The sequence below is a fragment of the Maniola hyperantus genome, chromosome 20 (genome assembly GCF_902806685.2).
Source record: "Maniola hyperantus chromosome 20, iAphHyp1.2, whole genome shotgun sequence".
NCBI classification, from domain to species: Eukaryota; Metazoa; Arthropoda; class Insecta; order Lepidoptera; family Nymphalidae; genus Maniola; species Maniola hyperantus.
The window spans coordinates 6,682,847-6,703,082 of record NC_048555.1 but is presented as its reverse complement, the minus strand read 5'-3'; the positions used below and the strand labels follow the sequence as shown (position 1 = coordinate 6,703,082).

The 20,236-nt window shown below is 37.7% G+C and overlaps 1 protein-coding gene across 1 annotated transcript in view; it reads right to left on the bottom strand.

The window, feature by feature from the left end:
• The window catches only part of LOC117992118 (ubiquitin-conjugating enzyme E2 R2), a 33,838-nt gene that overhangs the window by 7,993 nt on the left and 5,609 nt on the right, over positions 1 to 20,236 (bottom strand). Inside the window, exon 2 of the mRNA XM_034979788.2 lies at positions 18,573 to 18,659. Coding sequence (XP_034835679.1) covers positions 18,573 to 18,659 — 87 coding nt within the window. The remainder of the gene's footprint in view (positions 1 to 18,572; positions 18,660 to 20,236) is intronic.

Sequence of the window (20,236 nt, the reverse complement as noted above, 5' to 3'; positions counted from 1 at the left end):
TATACATTACTATTTTATACATTACCACGAAAAACGTAAAAGTACGTGATAATATTTCCAGTAAAAATAAGCATACGGAGCATCAGGTGACGGCGAAAACTACAAGACGTGATATCGTTTCAATAATTCGTTACACAGTATTCACATATTGTTTACTGCGAATTTTATTACTGTCTAATGGTTTCTCGTGAATAACTGAATACCGAAGACTTTCTTGTGCTACACGAAAATAGAAAACCACCCAAGAATGAAAAATGGTTCAGGCCTCAGCAGAATCAACGACTTTTGGTACGAACATAAATATACGTAGTCAAAATTCCACGGATACGTACGAAGTGATTTGCCTCCTCGTTTCTAATTCAAATCGGTAGGATATGGAACGCCCTTCCAGCGTCAGTGTTCCCCTTCAATTTTAATATAGGTAGGTATACCTTCAAGTCAAGAGTGAATAAGCATCTTCTAGGCAAGCGCGCTCCAACTTAAGCTGCATCATCACTTGCCCGTAAGTCTGATTGTAGCCAAGCGCTAGGCTATAATTAAAAAAAACTGGCCAAGTGCGAGTCAAATTCGCAAACCGAGGGTTCCGTAGTCTGGTATTTTTTTCGATATTTTGCACGATAAACCAAAAACTATTATGCATAAAAATAAATAAAAATCTGTTTTAAAATGTACAGGTAAAGCCCTTTCATATGACACCCCGCTTGATATAGTTGCCTTACTTTGAAAATTGAAAATACTAATTATTTTTTTCATGAACACATTTTAATTTGTCAACGAGAAGTACCCTATAGGTTTCTTGATAGACACGACAAACGGACAGACGGATAGACAGACAGACAGACAACGAAGTGATCCTATAAGGGTTCCTTTTTACTTTTGGGGTACAGAAAACCTAAAAAAAAAATGGAACGAGATCACCACAATTTCCTGCAGACCCTAATGTTAATAAATGTGTAGAAACCAAAGGGGTATGGGTTTAATAAAAACTGCCATACCCCTTCCAGGTTAGCCCGCTATCATCTTAGACTGCATCATCACTTACTACCAGGTGAGATTGCAGTCAAGGCCTAACTTGTAACTAAATAAAAATAAAATAAAAAAAGTACAACTATGTAGACTTTAATACATCACGCCATGTTGAATATCAAACAGATTATTATTCTTTGTTTGCACTGATAATATATTTCAATAGTTCTGTTATTGCGAATGGCTTATTATTGAACTCGAATAAAAACTCGATGACTGATTCATGAATGGCCGCTGATGTCAGAAGCTCACATATAAATTCACATAATTTATATGGCAGCAAAGCCCGAATATCCAATAACAAATTTTCGACACACGTGCAAATAAAATTTTGAGTAAAATAAAAACTAACAATCACCTCAAAAATAATTTTGCGCAATTATTATGACATGAATCACTAACATGTTTTAAGCAAATCTTCTTACTCTGAACTGTTAGCTAATAGCTGATAGAAATGGACGTTTCTAAAGATTTTTGGGCCAATAAGAAAGCTTAGTCCTCATGAGTCATGGCGAAGAAGGAAGCTATCCTAGGAGTATCCCTAATTCTCTACGTGATCAAATCAGAATAAGGTGATCCATAGAAAAAACGTTAGAAAAACCGATATAGATCAAGGCTACGTAAATGAGCTGGACACAATAGAAGAATCGATAGATAGACGTTGGGGTCTCTAACTGCTGGGCGACCCTGCAAAGGAAAATTCAGCGGCATAAGGCAGTTCTGTGGACAGCTTGGATGTATCTATATGTCTTTTGAAACGACGACAAAGATTTTTTTGACGAAACTGGTCTACTCGACTGACCGTGGATACTGTCAGGCTTACTGTCGGGTGATTCGCTAATTCAGCGACACTGTGTGATAGCCACAGAGTTCATTTGACATTGGTTCGTTCTACATTGCTGCTTTACTGAGTGATATTAAAATAATTTTTCGTAGAAAACCTGCAATGGTAAATGAACACTGAGTTAGCGAGTTATACCTCTGATAATGGGACAGATTCTGGGATTACAGATTTTTATTCTCAGAACTTCTCCTTAAGATTCATGGTAACCATTAATTAGTCATTACCGTCATCGAATATAGGTACAATTTATCGCTTCACGGTGAGGCGGAGTCGAGCTCAGACTTCGTGGCGGTGCATAACTGCCTGGTTACATAAAGTGTATTGTTGCCTTCGTGCTGCGGGTTGTTTGAATATACAACCGTCATGTAACACGATCAAAACGAGGCAATTTACCTTTTAGCATCGCTTGCATATTGAACTAATGAACTTGAATCTTAGGAGTTCAGCTTAGTTCTTGCCAATTTCATACTAGGAATATGTAGACAGGATTTTTTTTTTTTGATTAGATTTTATTATGATTCATTTATTTTGACTTTGACACAACAGTATCAATACTTGTAACGGCTGAATGATGATATGTACTTACTGACAAGATTTGATTTCGGTATTTCCGGCTTTAATACTTAACCTATACCTATAGTCCGCGACAGATTGAGATGACAATCGGGGTATGTGGCGGGGATACGCGGACGCTCCGCACACTCGCACTCGCCCACACCGGGTTTGTGCGGGCGTGCGTTGCGTTGCCTCCCATCTCGAGTCTCGACCTGTCCCGTGCTGTCATGATTAAGTAAAAATTTATCTGTATAAGTCCCGCAAATTGCTAATGCGGTGTGGCCGCCATTTTAGTGACGTCAGCACTACACTGACGTTTCGAGCTGATGGTATATTTTTATTTCGGCTGTCGTCAAAATGACGTCATTTCGATGTTAATGAGACATGGTTCCAGCGCAATAGCAATTTGAGGGACTTATAGCTATAGAAGCCTGTCCTCTTGTGCTGTTGAACTTGTCAGCGTGTAGGTAACAAAAACCAGACCACTTCCTCTTAGCCTTAGTAATGCGTGTACTAGATACTAGTTTTTCTAGATTAGTAATTTAGAATTTTTTGTTTAACCTTCAAACAGACTTGGTACATTGCAAGTGAAACTTCTAATCAGACAGTTCATGCATAACAAACTGCATGCGACCACATTAGGTATTCTCAATGCTAAAACTGCAACTGACAGGTTATGCCGCACGAGTGAGTTAAATCCTATGGCTCGACTACGGTGAAATGACAGCTACAATGTCACGATCGCAGTCACCTCTGATTGGTTGACGCACTATTGGCTACAATGCACTGTTGTAACAAGAATTACCTTAAATTCAGCCAATCACAACAATTGCGATTGCAATAATGATTGATGCAATTTTTCCGCAATCCAGCTGGTTAAATCTGATGCGCAAACCTCTGCCAGAAACGACTTTCACAGAGGTCTTGCAGTTCTTACAATTATTAATAGTGTGCAATTTCTTGCAGGCAATTTTTTTAAGGTAATCGCCAGATTAAGCATTTATTTATAGTTCCTTCAATAATATTGTCAAATAACAACGTTGCTAAGTAACTTATCGACAGATTACAGATAGATTGCTTATTAATTTCGGCCGTTAGAATAACGTTGCATAACCAATGCAATCGATATTCGATTCGTTCGATATTCATTGTCACATCGAGGCCACATCACCCTCAAAGTATTCGTTGAATAAATTACGCTAGAAAAATGACATCGACAGCTACCAAGGGCAAATTATGGAGGTAAACCGCTTCAAGTACCTACCTAGTTGTTACAGCTTCTTCCGCTATCTCCTTATATGAGAGAAATGCATGTGGAATCATTATACCTACCAGTAAGTAAGTATTTATCGAATGTCAAAGCATCAAGTGAGAAAGAAGTACTTACAATAACTATACATATTTAATTTACATACAATGCGCAAAAATGAGATATGGCGGAATTCAAACTTTTAGGACGAATATATTATTACAGTACGCGGCGGTACGGAATAATAAATTACCAAAAAATCTAAGAAATAATAAAATCTGTAGGTATGCATAACAAATAAGCAACATCGTCACACATCAATGAAATCAACATGATAATAAAATAATTATCATTAGTTCGTTTAAACAATGTGACGTGTACAAACAATGCGTTCAGCTACATCGATTGCTAGGTAAACAGTTTAGTCTAGAGTTTGAACGAATTAGCTCTAAAACTATTTTTTATTTTTATTTTATTTGGGACAGTAAACAATTACATATTAAAAGTTAAAACTAGGTACGACTTAAATCTAACAAAATTGACAAATATGAAATCCACAACACTATCCACAGCTTACTACATACAACTAGGGCGACAGAACATAAACAAACTACTATAATAATATAAAAATACAAACAAACGACTAAACTATACATAACTAGAACCCGACTACTATTAAAAACACCACTACGGTCGATAGGTTCATTATTTTTATATAAAGTTGTCTTTAGTATTTCCGGAATGCTCACGATGAGTTCTTTCGTTTGATTTCATTTTGATATTGTTTGTAAAAGTTGTCAAGATTCAAGACGTCACGGTCGTCATAATAACATTTTACACCTATTCTTTCTTTGCCTTCTGAGCGGTCACGTACTACTGACGTCACAAAAATGTTTAAATATTAATAATAACTAGATGATGCCCGCGACTTCGTCCGCGTGAATTAAGGTTTTTTAAAATCCCGTGGGAACTCTTTGATTTTCCGCGATAAAAAGTAGCCTATGTCCTTTCCCGGTATGCAAACTATCCCTATACCAAATTTCGTCAAAATCGGTTAAGCGGATGGGCCGAGAAAGGCAAGCAGACAAACAGACATACAGCTGTCTGTATGTCTGTACAGACAGACAGACAGACTGACAGACAGACACACTTTCGCATCTACAATATTAGTATGGATATTCAGCCGTTTGGATGCTAGTGGGAATAAAATATCCCACAAATCTTAATATATTATATACATCCACATAACTAATTATATACTTAATACATTATATAAATGCAAATATACGTATGTACATTACCCTTCTTTGCAGTTGCGTTATAATCTAGATCTAAAACCTAGACCAAATGTTCATTGCTGCTGCTAGACTGCAATTGGTATAAATTTTAACCAATTTACCCTGTAGCGGGGTCCGCTTAGACGTATGTTTTTACACCCTTCTCTAGCTTTGCACTCCCTCCACCCTTTTATCCTCACCCTAAATTACTTCAAAAATCTACTTCAAGTTTAATTGCAGCTTTCAGCTTGGGGGCACAGAACAGTAATCCCCAGTTGGGACTTGGATTCTCGATCTTTGAAGATACAACATTTCAACCTAATATGACACATTCACAGTCATTTTGCCATTAATCTGTCATCTCTATTTATCATCCATGATATTTCCTTATTGCAAGCACAATATGTTATAATTCCAATTTTGTAAGATTTTCAATGTAACTGCTTACTTATCTAGTTTTATTTATTGTTTCTGTTGAGGCTGCGGAACTTAATATTATTTATTTATCACGTCCATTAATGCGTGTCCGACGTGTACTTAGCCGGTATTATGTGTGTGGTTCGCCAGTTTCCTGTCTACGTAAGCCATCCAAATACATTAGACTCACGGAAAAGGTTTAACCGATTAAATATTAGTGTCGGCTGAAAAATTATTAGTCATATTAATTTATACGCAAATAGTGAGGAGCATAGAAATATTGTAGCAAGTGTTAATAACCGATAAGGGGTAACTAATGAAATATTTTGCTTGTATTAGAAAGAAGAGTCTGTGTTTGTTAATAATGAAATAGGAGCATAGACAAATAATGTATTGCTAATAAAAGATAATGTGTTATCGACGCATATGTACGCTTTCTTTATGGGCTTATGGCTTACGAAATAATTTGTTTTGTTCATAAAAACCTTTGCCATTACTACCAATAATTTCACAGTTTTTAGTTATTTTATTCTTCTACAGAGTAGACGCTTTTTTTTCTCGTATATCAGGTTTTATTTTACATTTCTTATCAGTTATTTTTATCTTCATCCAGTGTAACTTCATCTATCAAACATTTATTATCTTCGTTAGTTGATCGGCTTTTTATAAAAGTCATTCATCCGATCTCATTGATATAGAATTAGTCTGTTCTAGAGTATGCATACACTTCTCTTAGTTTATTCGCTTTTATATATTGGTGTACCTCGTCGCTAGTCTAGCCAGACTTTATTGGCTTATGGCTGGCCGTGAATTTAACTCCCAAGGCTGTAGTAATAAGACATTTAATTTTGAATGGCAAATACATACATATACTAAGGTATTGTTATTCAGAATAACTAACTAAACATACAATTCCTTTAGGTTTTAGCGATATTAAAGCTATTATATTTAGAGCATCATTAGAGTTAGACGAGTTAGATGATATATAAACTCCTGGCTTCGTTGATTGGTTAGTTTTTTATCAATCTTGATCGAAAAATACACGCAACTGCTTTAGCATCAAACTGGCCGTTTTTATAGCCATTTAATAGTTAAATACTATGAGTACAAAAGAATCGATCAGAACAAAGAGGCAAGATTCAAGAATGACAAAACTCGATTGTGCAATTTAACGACATTGCTCAACAATACAGGAAGTAGGTAAATGGATGCAAGAATTGCTTTGTTAGAAATTTCTTTTCTGATGAGGATAACATAGGTAAAGTACGCGACTGGTTGAGATGGTAATCGGGGTATGAGGCGGAGGGACGATGCCCCGCACACCTGCACGTCACCCGCGCTATCCCACATCGGGTTAGCGCGGGGGCTGTGTGGGTGTGCGGGGCGTCCCCACCCCTCGACCTGTCGCGTACTGTAGGTATATATAATTAGTCAAAATAATGAATTTTGACGTGAGCTACTCACAAATTAGTCATTATTTTGACTACTTTCTTAAACTGGACACTTTCAAGTAAAGATTTTTGTATAAACCTTTGAAGATGATATTGCTAGGGAAGGAATTTGAATGCCATAAGTCTACTTTGTCTCATTAGCGGGCAGACCCGTGTCTTGGGCCTTAAAGTGATAATATTATCTGCACGCGTTCCTCTGTTAACAACGGGGAGTACCTTTCGGAAATCTTCAGAAAATACAAAAGTAAGTAATCCCACCCATGACGGCAGCGGAGTTTCTGAGATCCTTTAAGGTTCTGTTCACAGCTTCTACATGTGCTCTTTGGTTCATGGTGCATTTATCCCAATTCCCATAAAATAAACTATCGGGAAAATCGTACCTACAATGCGATGCAGTCACCGCGCTGCATACACGGACTGCCGTCGCCATGTCGCCACTATTTTGATTTTGTGATATCTCCTATGATATCATTCTAAATTAAATTATACAAAGGGCAATTTTGGTTTAAATTAAATACTTGAAATGACCAAATATGAGACGATTTTTCCCGACTTAATTCAACATTATTTAGTAGTTTTTGAGCCATTGCAAAAAACAGACAAATCTTTCCTATTTTTATATTAGTTTCGATTAACATATACTTATACCAGTGGTAGATGCATCCGACTATTCGTAAGTACTTGTAAAAGTTTATTCGAATAAAAAAGATTTTTATTTTTATTTTATTTTATTTTATAAACATATTCGCTGTTCGCAACATTTTGTTTTCTATATTATAGTTTCTGAACGTTAGCAACCTAGGTGACACACTTTTAAGAAACAGATATACGGTTAGGTGCGAAACAAAGGCGCAGTGAAAGTAACCAAACTGCTAGGTTGCTAACGGTCCTGTGTAAGGAGATACAAACCTGTCTAGGCAACTATACATACAGGAACTATAGTTTTCGCCTAACTAACTACCAGTAGTCAGAGGTAATCACGGATTTAGATTAGCGACCCGCCCCGGCTTCGCACGGGTATCTTATTATTATTACAATTTTTTTGGGGATCTCTAACTTTTTAGAAATAAAATATAGCCTGTCACTCAGAAAGAATGTAGCTTTCTACTGGTGAAAGAATTTTTAAAATCATTTTAGTAGTTCCAGAGATTATCTCCTACAAACAAACTTACAAGCTTTACCTTTTAATAATCCATACTAATACCTATTATAAATTATAAATGCGAAAGTGTGTCTGTCTGTCTGTCTGCTAGCCTTTCACGGCCCAACCGTTCAACCGATTTTGACGAAATTTAGTACAGAAATAGCTTGCATCCCGGGGACGGACATAGGCTACTTTTTATCCCGGAAAATCAAAGAGTTCCCATGGGATTTTTAAAAACCTAAATCCACGCAGACGAAGTCGCGGGTATCATCTAGTACCTATTATAAATGCAAGAGTGTGTCTATCTGTCTGTCTGCTAGCTGTTCGCGGCCCAACAGTTTAACAGATCATGACTAAATTCGGTACAGAGTTAGCTTACACCCCGGGGAAGGACATAGGCTAATTTTTATTCTGGAAAATCAAAGAGTTCCCACGAAATTTAAAAAAAACTAGAAGATATATCATCATGATCAACCCATCGCCGGCTCTCTACAGAGCACGGGTCTCCTCTAAGATTGAGAAGGGTTTTGGCCATAGTCTACCACGCTGGACATGTGCGGATTGGTAGACTTCACACACCTTTGAGAACATTATGGAGAACTCTCAGGCATGCAGGTTTCCTCACGATGTTTTCCTTCAGTGATACTTAATTAATTAAAACGCACATATCTCCGAAAAATTAGAGGTGCGTGCCCGGGATCGAACCCCCGACCTCCGATTAGAAGGCGGACGTCCTAACCACTAGGCTATCACAGCTTATAGCAGAAGATATATATATAAGAAAACCAAGGCCAAGATCAATTCGGATGCAAGGGTCAACACCAAACGCTAGCTGGGCCTTGGGTCTTGTTTTGCATTTAGGCATCACTAGGTATTTGGTATACCTACGACTAGGTATAACCGCAGCGGTCGGTTTAGACTGTGGTTTGATAAAAGTAACTGTTCGGATTCAACCCAAATTGAAAATCTGTTTAATGTGCGACCCACTACCCTACTTACAACGAAGTTTCAATATAGGAACCTAATATAGGTAGGTACATATTGTTATTCGTTGTAGTATATTACAACGAATAACAATATGTACCTACCTATACATACAGGATAGTAGTAGTAGTTGTAGTATATTACAACGAATAACAATATGTACCTACCTATACCTATACCTACTTAGTCACTTTATTTACTCACTTTAATCGATATCTGTAAAGAAATCTTCAGTAAATGTCAATCTATATTTGCGTTGACTTTTTGATCACTAATTAGTTAATTCTTTTCCAGCCCTATCAATTTGATGCTGGGTAATGATCTGTTAGTTAACATTTAACAACGTTTATTACGAGATGATTGAGCATAAAGTGAGTTGGTCGGTGCGTCGCCCTCAGCTAAAAATACTACGGCAATTCACCCAGAGCTTCCTCACAAAGAAAGCGCGTGCTGACCTCCAAATCGAGTTTTATTTCAAGACAATGCAACTGACATATTATTATTATTCATAACTGCCAATGAGCCAATCAGAGTTCAGACTACTCACTCATGCTTGCCGAGAAATGGCTGATCAGCTATATATCCATATCTGTGTGGCTGACATATTAAGACAATCACTAATCATAATAATAAGATTTAAGAAAGAGAATCAGACTATCAGATACTCACTCACGCTTGCCGAGAGCTGACTGCTATATTGAAGGATTCAGAAATCAGATAAGGTTTAAGAAAGAGAACCACACTGAACCCAAATCAAATTATTACCACTGATTGATTATAAAATGATGAAGACCCACCCTGGCGTGACTCGTGTGGAATATCTGAAAATCATTTCTTGGTTGCCATTATTAAGAAAATGAAAGAAAAAGAAAGAAATAAATCTTCTCGGTAGAAAAGGCATTCCGAAAATCCGAACCAGTGGTAGATGCCGCTGACGATTCAAAAATGCTTGTAAAAGTTTAGTTGAATAAAAAAAATCATTTTCATTTTCAAACCTACATGATACCTATAATATGTACATCTGTCAAGTTTTTCGATCCAGCCAATTTATCGAAATGGACTATACAAATAGGTACGCTGGAAGAGGTGTGCCATACAAAATGATAGCTGTTATTTTTTGTGCAAATTCAGAGCGCCCTATCAACAACCTACCTAGAAGTGATATTTATAATACATGTACTTAATACAAAAACTGCGTCAAAAAGCGTCCCAATAATTTCCGGAAAATGGTCAAAAAACGTACAAACTACAAACGCATATATTAAGATCTCCGTTCCGTCGTGGGTACCTAAAAAACTTGTTACTTTGAAAATAAATTGGCGGAAGTGTTAAAAGGAAATGTGCGTATTGCGGAACTGACGTGGCGCAGAATATTTTGAGAAGCAATGAACCTTGGAGACACGATCATGGGCTGACTGAAGGTTACATGACGCACGCAGGACCTTACTAATGTGGTTTTCGATTTATTCATTCATTCACGAAAGCTCACGCTTTGCACGAAAACCCGTGAACGGCGCGAAACAAGCCTTCCACATTTCGCACTGTGTTTTCGCGCCGCGATTCGCACGCGATTGAAAAGCGGCATTTAGGCTGCCTTTTCACTAATCACCAAGAATATACGCGACTGAGTAGCGAGCAAGGGTTGTGTATGAAACCAATAGCATTACTTCATTTTCATAGCATCTTACACGTTCCATTACAGCTTGAGTCGTATGAAAATCAAGCGATTCTATGGATGGGTTTCATACACATCCCTCGCACGCATGCTCAAAGAGCTCGGGTGGAAAGACTAGGATGTCAGAGAGCTCTAAATGACCCCTAAATCCACGTTCCAGATTTTTAGACGAGGTTTTTATAAGCTTGACTATAAAGGAACCTTACTTTATGCGAGTTTTGAGCCTTTTGACACGCGCTTGGCCAGTTATTTAAACTAACATCAAATTAAAATCTGTTAAAATAGAAAAGTTTACATAAAAAGCCTCTTTGCTCTCTTTGTATGTCAAGTGGGAGAGAAGCGGTTTTACCGAAGCATAAAGGCGTACGATACTCAAGGGTCGACTTGTGTCCGTACTTTATAAAAGACGGTATCTTCACAGGTAAAGTACGCGACAGGTCGAGATTACAATCGGGGTATGAGGCGGGAGGACGCCCCGCAGACCCGCACAACATCCGGGCTGTCCCGCACCGGGTCAGCGCGGGGGCTGTGTGGGTGTGCGGGGGCGTCCCCACCCCGATAGCCACCTCGACCTGTCGCGTACTATAGGGGTATATCTATCTACCTTTCAAATGGCTTTTATTAAGTAGGTACACGGCTGAAGTTATGGTACACCACACAAGACGTCCGCTAGAGGGAATGCAACAAAAAATTGTGATACCAAAGATATAGGAGTTATTAGATACGAAGGTATGAGTAAGAGCATTCTGTATTAGTTGACGGTCTGAAATCATCATGTGGGGCCATCTTTAAACTGAAGCTCGGCGGTCAACCGAAGAATAAGTATTTCTGCAATCATGACTGTGCTTCTTCTTTAGTTATACCTACATGAGTTCTTATGCCTCTCTCTCTCTCTCTCTGTTGTTCTGGAGTGGAGACAAAAGGAAAACACGGAGATCACTGGCAGCCCAGGTGACCAGCAATTGCAAAAACGTGGCGGAAATTGGGTGGATGAGGAAGGCAGAACGCCGCATTTGGCAGTAACACTATCCAGCAGTGGCTGCAACCAGACTAGTGGATGGATGATGGCTGATGAGTGATGAGTTAATCCAACACAATAAACGTGAAAACGAAGGCGAAGCGGTGCGCATGACCGAACAATAAGTTTCGACCAAATAATTCAACGCAACGATGTACGTCAACTTCGGTTTAGAATAGAATAGAATAGAATGTTTTTTTATTCATCTAAACTTTTTACAAGTACTTAGGTATGAATAGTCAGGTAGTTTTAATTTACCACTGGTTCGGAAAGCCGTTCCTAAAATCGCCACCACGTGGTGTTCAAGAAATGATACGATTGTAATTTTGGCACGGGCGAGGGTGCAGAGACGAAAACGATTTCTGAAGCTATTTAAAGAGGTGTGTGAATGTAGCACAAGTTCAAAATGACCACCACGACGCAGCTCGACGCGATTAAGGTTAATTACCCCAAGGCCGATCAGTGCCAATGTTCGAGGGTATTCCCGAGTTTAATAAATAACTGATAAGTAGGTACTCTGTATAGATAGTTCAATCCAGGATGACGCGCTCCACTCTTTGTCTCAATCGGTTACAATGCAAATGTGCTATGTACTGTTACATATATTGCGAGTTCTAACTTCTATCGTAAGTCGTAATGCACTAATCAGCGATGTGGGCACACGCACAAGAAGATAAAAAACCGGCCAAGTGCGAGTCAGGCTCGCGCAATGAGGGTTCCGTACTACAGTCGTATTTTTTCGACATTTTGCACGATATTTTAGCATTTAAACTACCGTGAGTGATTTCCATTCTAGATTTAGAATTAGAATTTTGCACGATAATTTAAAAACAATGATGCATAAAAATAAATAAAAATCTGTTTTAGAATGAACAGGTGAAGACCTTTCATATGATACCCCACTTGATATAGTCACTCACTTCGAAAGTTGAAAATACTAATTATTAGTTCATGACCACAATTTAATTTTTTTTGTGTGATCTAACCCTTAATTCACGGTTTTCAGATTTTTCCCCAAATGTCAGCTATAAGATCTACCTACCTTCCAAATTTCATGATTCTAGGTCAACGGGAAGTACCCTGTAGGTTTCTTGACAGACAGACAAGTCAAAAAGAAAATATGAAACAGTATCCAACCGTAGATGGAGAAAAAAAAACCGGCCAAGTGCGAGTCAGGCTCGCGCAACGAAGGTTCCGTACTACAGTCGTATTTTTTCGACATTTTGCACGATAAATAAAAAACTACTTACTAGATCTCGTTCAAACTAATTTTCGGTGGAAGTTTGCATGTTAATGTACATCATATTATTTGTGAATAAATTAATTTAATCTCCACTTTTAATTTGTTACGAACAACTCAGCGTTAGAGCCGTTAAATGTAGTTTAAGAGCTATGTATGGTAACACAGTACCTACAACCGAATTATTACCTGTCATTGTAGCCTTTAAATACCACGTATAAAGTGTGTCAAAATATTTGAGATACGTCTATATTTCAGAAAATTTTACTACATCGCTTAAAACAATTACGAAAACAACGGAACTGAGGTAACCCAGTAAAATAAATTATTCAGTCAGCGTAGGTAGGCATAAGTAATATATTTACTTAATTATGTAGATTGTATTGTATCAATTGTATGTAACTGTGATTTTAGACTTGATTGAGACTTGGTAGTTCGTTGACTTTATGATTCACATGCTTGAAAATTAGTAGGTAGATAGGTTTGTATGTTGGTTAGTAATCACCGCGATTGCTACAAGTTAAAGGCCATTCAACCATTGTATCCTGTACGATGAGCGAACCATGAAAGGTTTTGTAATCAAGCGATTGTGGTTACAGCCCTTGATGGGCAAAAGCAGCTAGCCTCCGTCTCCGTTCTCATTGGATAGCGAAATACCTATAGTACGCGACAAGTCGATCTGGCAATCGGGGTGGGGACGCTCCGCACAGCCCCCGCGTTAACCCGTTGCGGGCGAGCGCAGTTGACGTGCGGGTGTACGGGGCGTCCCCCACATCATACCCCGGTTGCCATCTCGACCTGTCGCGAAATACCTACTCAATATGATTTATTATTATAAAGAGCCTAGGGGGATTCATGAGTCAAGAGTCTAGACTTCTATAAACATTAACTACGCTGCCTGCTCCAGTACGATATCGTTGTAATTTTTTCTTATAAAACTGCTAGAATTCTTGTTGGGAAAATAAACACATTACATAATATGTAGATTTATCCTCAAGATCACCACTTCGCCGAAAAACAAGCAATTTTATAGGTAGGTTGGTACTGATGGAAAAATTGATATAACACCCACATAGATGGTTTCCGCGACTTCATTCGCGAAGACATATTAAAAATGAAGTGTAAACTCTTTAATTTTCAAGAATAAAAGTGGCTTATAATTATCTCCGGAGTGCATACGATCTATAAATAAATAAATAAATAATCTTAATTTGCAAAAAAAAAGTCACAATTTTTTTTTGGACCACTGACTCCCAAAGAAGTAAATATGTACCAAACAGATGAAGCTCGCGATTTCATCTAAGTGAATTTAGGTTTCTAAAAATTCCGTGGGAACTTTTGATTTTCCGGGACAAAAAGCAGCCTATGTACCGGCCCCGGGATGCAAAGCTATAATAGATATGTCTATACCAAATTTCATTAAAATCAGTTAAACGGGCCGTGAATATATAGCAGACATACATATAGACAGACTGACACATTTCGCTTTTAAAACATTAAGTACGGATTTGAAATGCTATTAGAATGGAATTTTATCACTGTCATAGAAATCATAATAGTCACTATCAGGGGCTCGATTAGGGTAAAATGACAGCTACAGTGTGACGATAGGAATCACCTATGATTGGTTGATGCTCGCTCACTACAATCTACAGTGCATTGTTGCAAAAAAATATTATCAATTCAGCCAATTACAACATTTGCGATAGTAATAATGATTTATAGTTTTTCCGCAATCGACCAGGCAGGGTGTCTATAAATTAGCGTAGAAATTGTTCCTGCCGCAAACACAGAGAATTCAACCTCAAGAGTACGCATATACAAGGTTTTGCATGACATCAAAATCGTAAAATGTTGGCGGGGGACAGGGGAGAATGCTTTGCTGTGATTGGTAGACTCAAAAGTCACGTAATCAAGACATTGTGTGGAATGAGGGTACCGAACGAGCGTGGGCTGACTTTTTTGCTAAGCAACTACCTAAGCTTGGCGTTTGGGGATGTCCAGCTATTAGGCGTCTAAAGGTGGTAGTCTGTGGTTGCAAACCAATTTTATTAGCAGTCATTCCTGTATTAGTAAATTCGTGAGTCTGTAACGCATACTCCCAAAGATTATATTATACCTACAACCACTATCATCATTATATCATCATCGGTACTACAGCCCTTTTGTAGATCCAGGCCTGCTTCAGTCGATTTCCCCATCATCTTGTACAAATATATTATAGACTTTAGAGCCTCAATACTTAGCTCAACGGTTAAGGAGCGGACTGAATTCCGAAAGGTCGACGGTTCAAACCCTACCCGTTGCACTATTGTCGTACCCACTCCTAGAACTAGCTTTTCGCTTAGTTGGAGGGGAATGGGGAATGTTAGTAAATTAACATGGCTAATATTCTTTGTAAAAAAATAGCACTAAGGCTGAGATCTATAGAGCGCACATTGACTTTGCTTAGACTTAAGATTGAGTTAAAATTAAACAGATTTATGTGAGAGATATAGCTCCGTCTCGTTTTAACTCTGTCTTGAGTCTAAGCTAAGTCAGAGTGCGCTCTATAGATCTCACCCTAAGTTCCGCAGTAAGCCGTTATCGAAACAGCGATATTTCTGTGGAATACGCCTTGTATTTTTGCCTCACTAGCAACAGTTGGTGTCACCGCGTGATTCATGCTCAGCTTAGTTTGATGACCTGTCTCACTTCGTTATACGGATGGGTCTTCACGAAAACTAACGGTATACCCGCCACGGACTGTTTCTACGAAGCTTTAGGTATTGTTTCTCATCTACACTAATATTATAAAGAGGTAAGGTTCGTAAGTTTGGATGTAGGGGTAATCTCCGGAACTAATGATCCGATTCTGAAAAAAAATTCACAGCTGGGCATATTATCCCCGCGTGCTGTAGACTATAAAATTATACTCTATAATGCGGACGAAGTCGTGAACAAAAACTTTTTCGAAAAGACCTAAGAAAACATCTACAAACACTAGTCTCAGTAGACATAATATTATGAAACATAACAAACTAAGTAGTTTTTAGGAGAAAAACCAACTAAGTCACAAACTTACGCGGCAGAAAATAATGTAGGTACATCGGACCTTTAGAGAGGTCTCTGTCACTCATATCTATGTGACGTTTTGTCGGTCTCAACGACAGAGACAATGCTCTACAAAACCGCTATCTCTTTCTAAAGGTCGACGTACATTATTTTCTGCCGCGTACTGTAGGTACCTATCTATTCGACGTAGGCGATCCGAATGTTGCAGATACCTAGTTAGGTATTGCATATCGTCTCAGCTAACAAGATTGAAGTTTAACTAAGTAGGTAGATGGATAAATTTTAAAGCAATTAAAAACTGACAGACGCGTTTATATCCCAATATTTGCTTAGTTAACCTAAGTATATTAATAATGATTAATTTAAATGTATAGTAATGTAAAAGGTGAATGAAACACTGAGACTGACTGACTGATCTATCAACGCACAGCTCGAACTACTGGCCAGCCAGCCAGTCTCTGTCACTCATATCTATGTGACGTTTTGTCGGTCTCAACGACAGAGACAATGCTCTACAAAACCGCTATCTCTTTCTAAAGGTCGACGTACATTATTTTCTGCCGCGTACTGTAGGTACCTATCTATTCGACGTAGGCGATCCGAATGTTGCAGATACCTAGTTAGGTATTGCATATCGTCTCAGCTAACAAGATTGAAGTTTAACTAAGTAGGTAGATGGATAAATTTTAAAGCAATTAAAAACTGACAGACGCGTTTATATCCCAATATTTGCTTAGTTAACCTAAGTATATTAATAATGATTAATTTAAATGTATAGTAATGTAAAAGGTAAATGAAACACTGAGACTGACTGACTGATCTATCAACGCACAGCTCGAACTACTGGCTGGGTCGGGCTGAAATTTGGCACGCAGAATGCAGGTAGCTATTATGACATAGACATCCGCTAAGAAATGTTTTTTGAAAATCCAACAACTAAGAGGTTAAAATATGGGTTTGAAAATTGTGTAGTCCAAATTGTCGAAGCCGCAGGCACCCATAGACGTATTCTACGTAATATTCGAATTCAAAGTAATAGCAACAAACAAATTTCAATGATATCTGATTGTAATCTAGGACAAAGCGATGACATTAGGTCAAAGACGCAAATTGTGGCGCAATCTCGACCCGCGGAACGTTTTATCGTGAAATGATAGCTGATGAAAAGAATAACATTTTGAACAAAGCAGCCTCTATGGAGTTTGTTCAACACCTAATTAAAATGAAGACAGTGACGATTTGAGTTTACAAAAGTGAGATTGTTCCCTTCTACCTTTCTACCTTTTAAAACATCTCTGCCATATTAAAAGTTATATTTAGGGAGGTACTTAATTAGTCATTAATAAATAAGTTAATATATTTCTCAAAAGAAACATACCAAAAGACCGATTACCTAATCGATTGTTGGATACTACATAGGAAACGGATAAAAATTGTGACCACAACAACTGTGATAGAACGCTTTCGCAATGAAATCAACAGTCGATAAAATTAAAAATCTACGACGAACTGCAGCGAACCCTGGTGGCTTAACCGCAAAACATAAATCTAAGGACCTTCTCCGAGATGTATACCTATGTAATTCAAAAAACACATCACAATGAGCCCAATAGTTTTTCAGTAACCTAGTAGTCTTAGTAAAATTTAAAAACACGAATGCAGCGTTTCCTAGTCTTCAGCCGTAAAACATGGCTAACAACAATTAAAAAAAAAATTGCACACTTGAAGCCATACATCGTCAAGCTTGTAAGACACCGCTTGAGGCGTCCATCATGCGAACTTGATCGTGTATGGCTAGCATAACCTTCCCAGAAGTTCTTGTACATATGGCTAGCGTTACCGTGATTTTATCATTAACAAAGCTTGTAAACACGTAGACCTTATATTTTCCCAAAGTATGGACAGTATGAGCGATTTCTGGAAGATGTAACCATTCACAGGCTTCCTACTTTGGAAGACTTGATGTTCGTTCTCAGGAGATCACTTAATAAATTCAATGTCGACGCGGCGATGCGATAAACATTTTAAGAGGGTATGTTTAGTCATCAATAGCTTTATAGTTATTCCTGGATTATGAACTATGTTAGGTACACGGGTATACTTTTTAAGCTGTTTTTGAACGATTCGATTTATTCGAATAGAATAAGAACACGTTTTACTGAGTGTGTATGAGGAAGTCACATTGAAAAAAAGATTCCGACGAATTGAGAACCTCCTCCTTTTTTTGAAGTCGGTTAAAAATAGATTTGTGATCCTTATTAGGATATGTTGGGTACATAAATCTTCTTTTTAGGGTTGCGTACCTCAAAAAAAAAAATGAACCCTCATAGGATCACTTTGTTGTTTGTCTGTCTGTCTGTCCATCTGTCCGTCGTGTCAGTCAAGAAAACCTATGGGGTTAGCGCGGCGGGTGTGCGAGCTTTCCTTCCTCGATTACCAAGCTGTCGCGTACGATAACAGCTATTCACACTAGGTCACAAACACATAGTGAAGTTTAAGTAGGTAGGTACCTATTAGAATAAAGTAAGATTAGGTAAAGGTAGATTTAAAAATTAATCGTACTACTAAACATTACTAGCCTAATGGTGCTTAATGGTATAAAAAACCTTATATTAAAAATTAAAAATTGTCTACTCACCTCATATACATTTGGATGCCATACTTTAGTTAAAAACCTAATTGTGGGCGGTGAATATGGGTAGTCTGGAGGGAATTTCATATGTGCCTGGAACAAAGAGGAAAAATGCTGTAATTTACAATATAACTGAGTTGAGTACCTACATACTTAAATTAAGTATTTGAAATCAGGACTTTGGTGCTAATTCTTGTGTATCTCTAAAACTGCTAAATCTTCAAGTAATGATGCTAGCCTTTTCCTCAGGGAGTGTTGTGAAAGGGATAGCGCTATGTTTAGACTTTACAGCTTGGTTTTTGTGCAGAAACATAATAGCATTATTTAAAGAACTATTTCTTTTAAATTATCAACTGGATGATACCTGCAACTTCCTCCACCTGGATTTAGGTTTAGGTTAGCGAAAATAAAGTAGGTAAGGTAAATACTTACCATTTATTGATTCTTAACAAACTTTGTCCAGAACCTTGTCTCAAGTTAAAAGAAGTTAAGTATGCTTCTGACATAAAGTCTCATTTTACCTTGTCTTCAGTGTAAGCAAAGGTAAAGACCATTGTATAGATCTCAGCCTAAAGATTTTTTTAAATTTAGATACAAGTTAGCCCTTGACTTCAATCTCACCAGGTGGTAAGTGATGATGCAGCCTAAGAGGGAAGCGGGCTAACCTGGAAGGGGTATGGCAATTTTATTAAACCCATACCCCTTCGTTTCTACACGGCATCGTACTGGAACGCTAAATAACTTGGCGGCACAGCTCTGCCGGTAGGGTGGTAACTAGCCACGCCGAAGCCTCTTACCAGATCAGACCAGAAATTTAGAAATTATAAAATTCCAAACTCCTGCCAGGAATCGAACCCGGGACCTCCCACTAAAAAGACCACAGTGCTTACAACTGCGCCAGGGAGGTCATCATAAATATAAGAAATACACCACTAAAATATTTGGTGGTGGTACAGCAGTTTTAGTTTAACCATAAGTAAGAACATACCTACATCAAGTAGTCTTGTACCCAGTAAGATTGGAATATTAGAATAATGTAACCCTGATGGTGGTAATTCTGTTGTACCCTAACCTAAACCTAAACTAAATTTTAGATTCTTTAATTTTAGGATTTCTATTTCTAAGCTGCATTCGCAATTTTGCTTCAACTAAATTTAAACATCCTAAATGGCCGTCTAAAATGACGTTTGAATTGAATAGTAAGTGTTGCTATTTAAGATAACAAGAACTGCACTAATGTTGTGTTTGATTTTCCCCTTTAATCTTAAAACTATTTTTTGCGAAAAATATCGAACGATGTTACTTGAAATACAAAAATAATAACTTAACTTGATTTATTTAGGTCGAATCACAATAAAAGTGTCGAAAATTGAAGTTTTGTTCATTTTATCGTGTGAAGTAGGCTTAAGTGTTTGATCAAAAGTGCTAGAACCCAGAGCCGTAAAACCAGTTAAAAAAACAGATCTATTATTTTTGTTGCTAATATAATTTCTAACCTAATTTCTTTATGTTTTGTGGTTAAAGAATCTTAGTTTTTGTTACAAAACTTTGTGAAAATAGTGGTTATGTGCATAAAATAGATAAAAGCAAAGAATTTTGCTTGGAATCTTACCTACCTACCTTACCTTGAAATCACCGAGGTACCTAATTGTCAAACTCTTGCTAGGAAA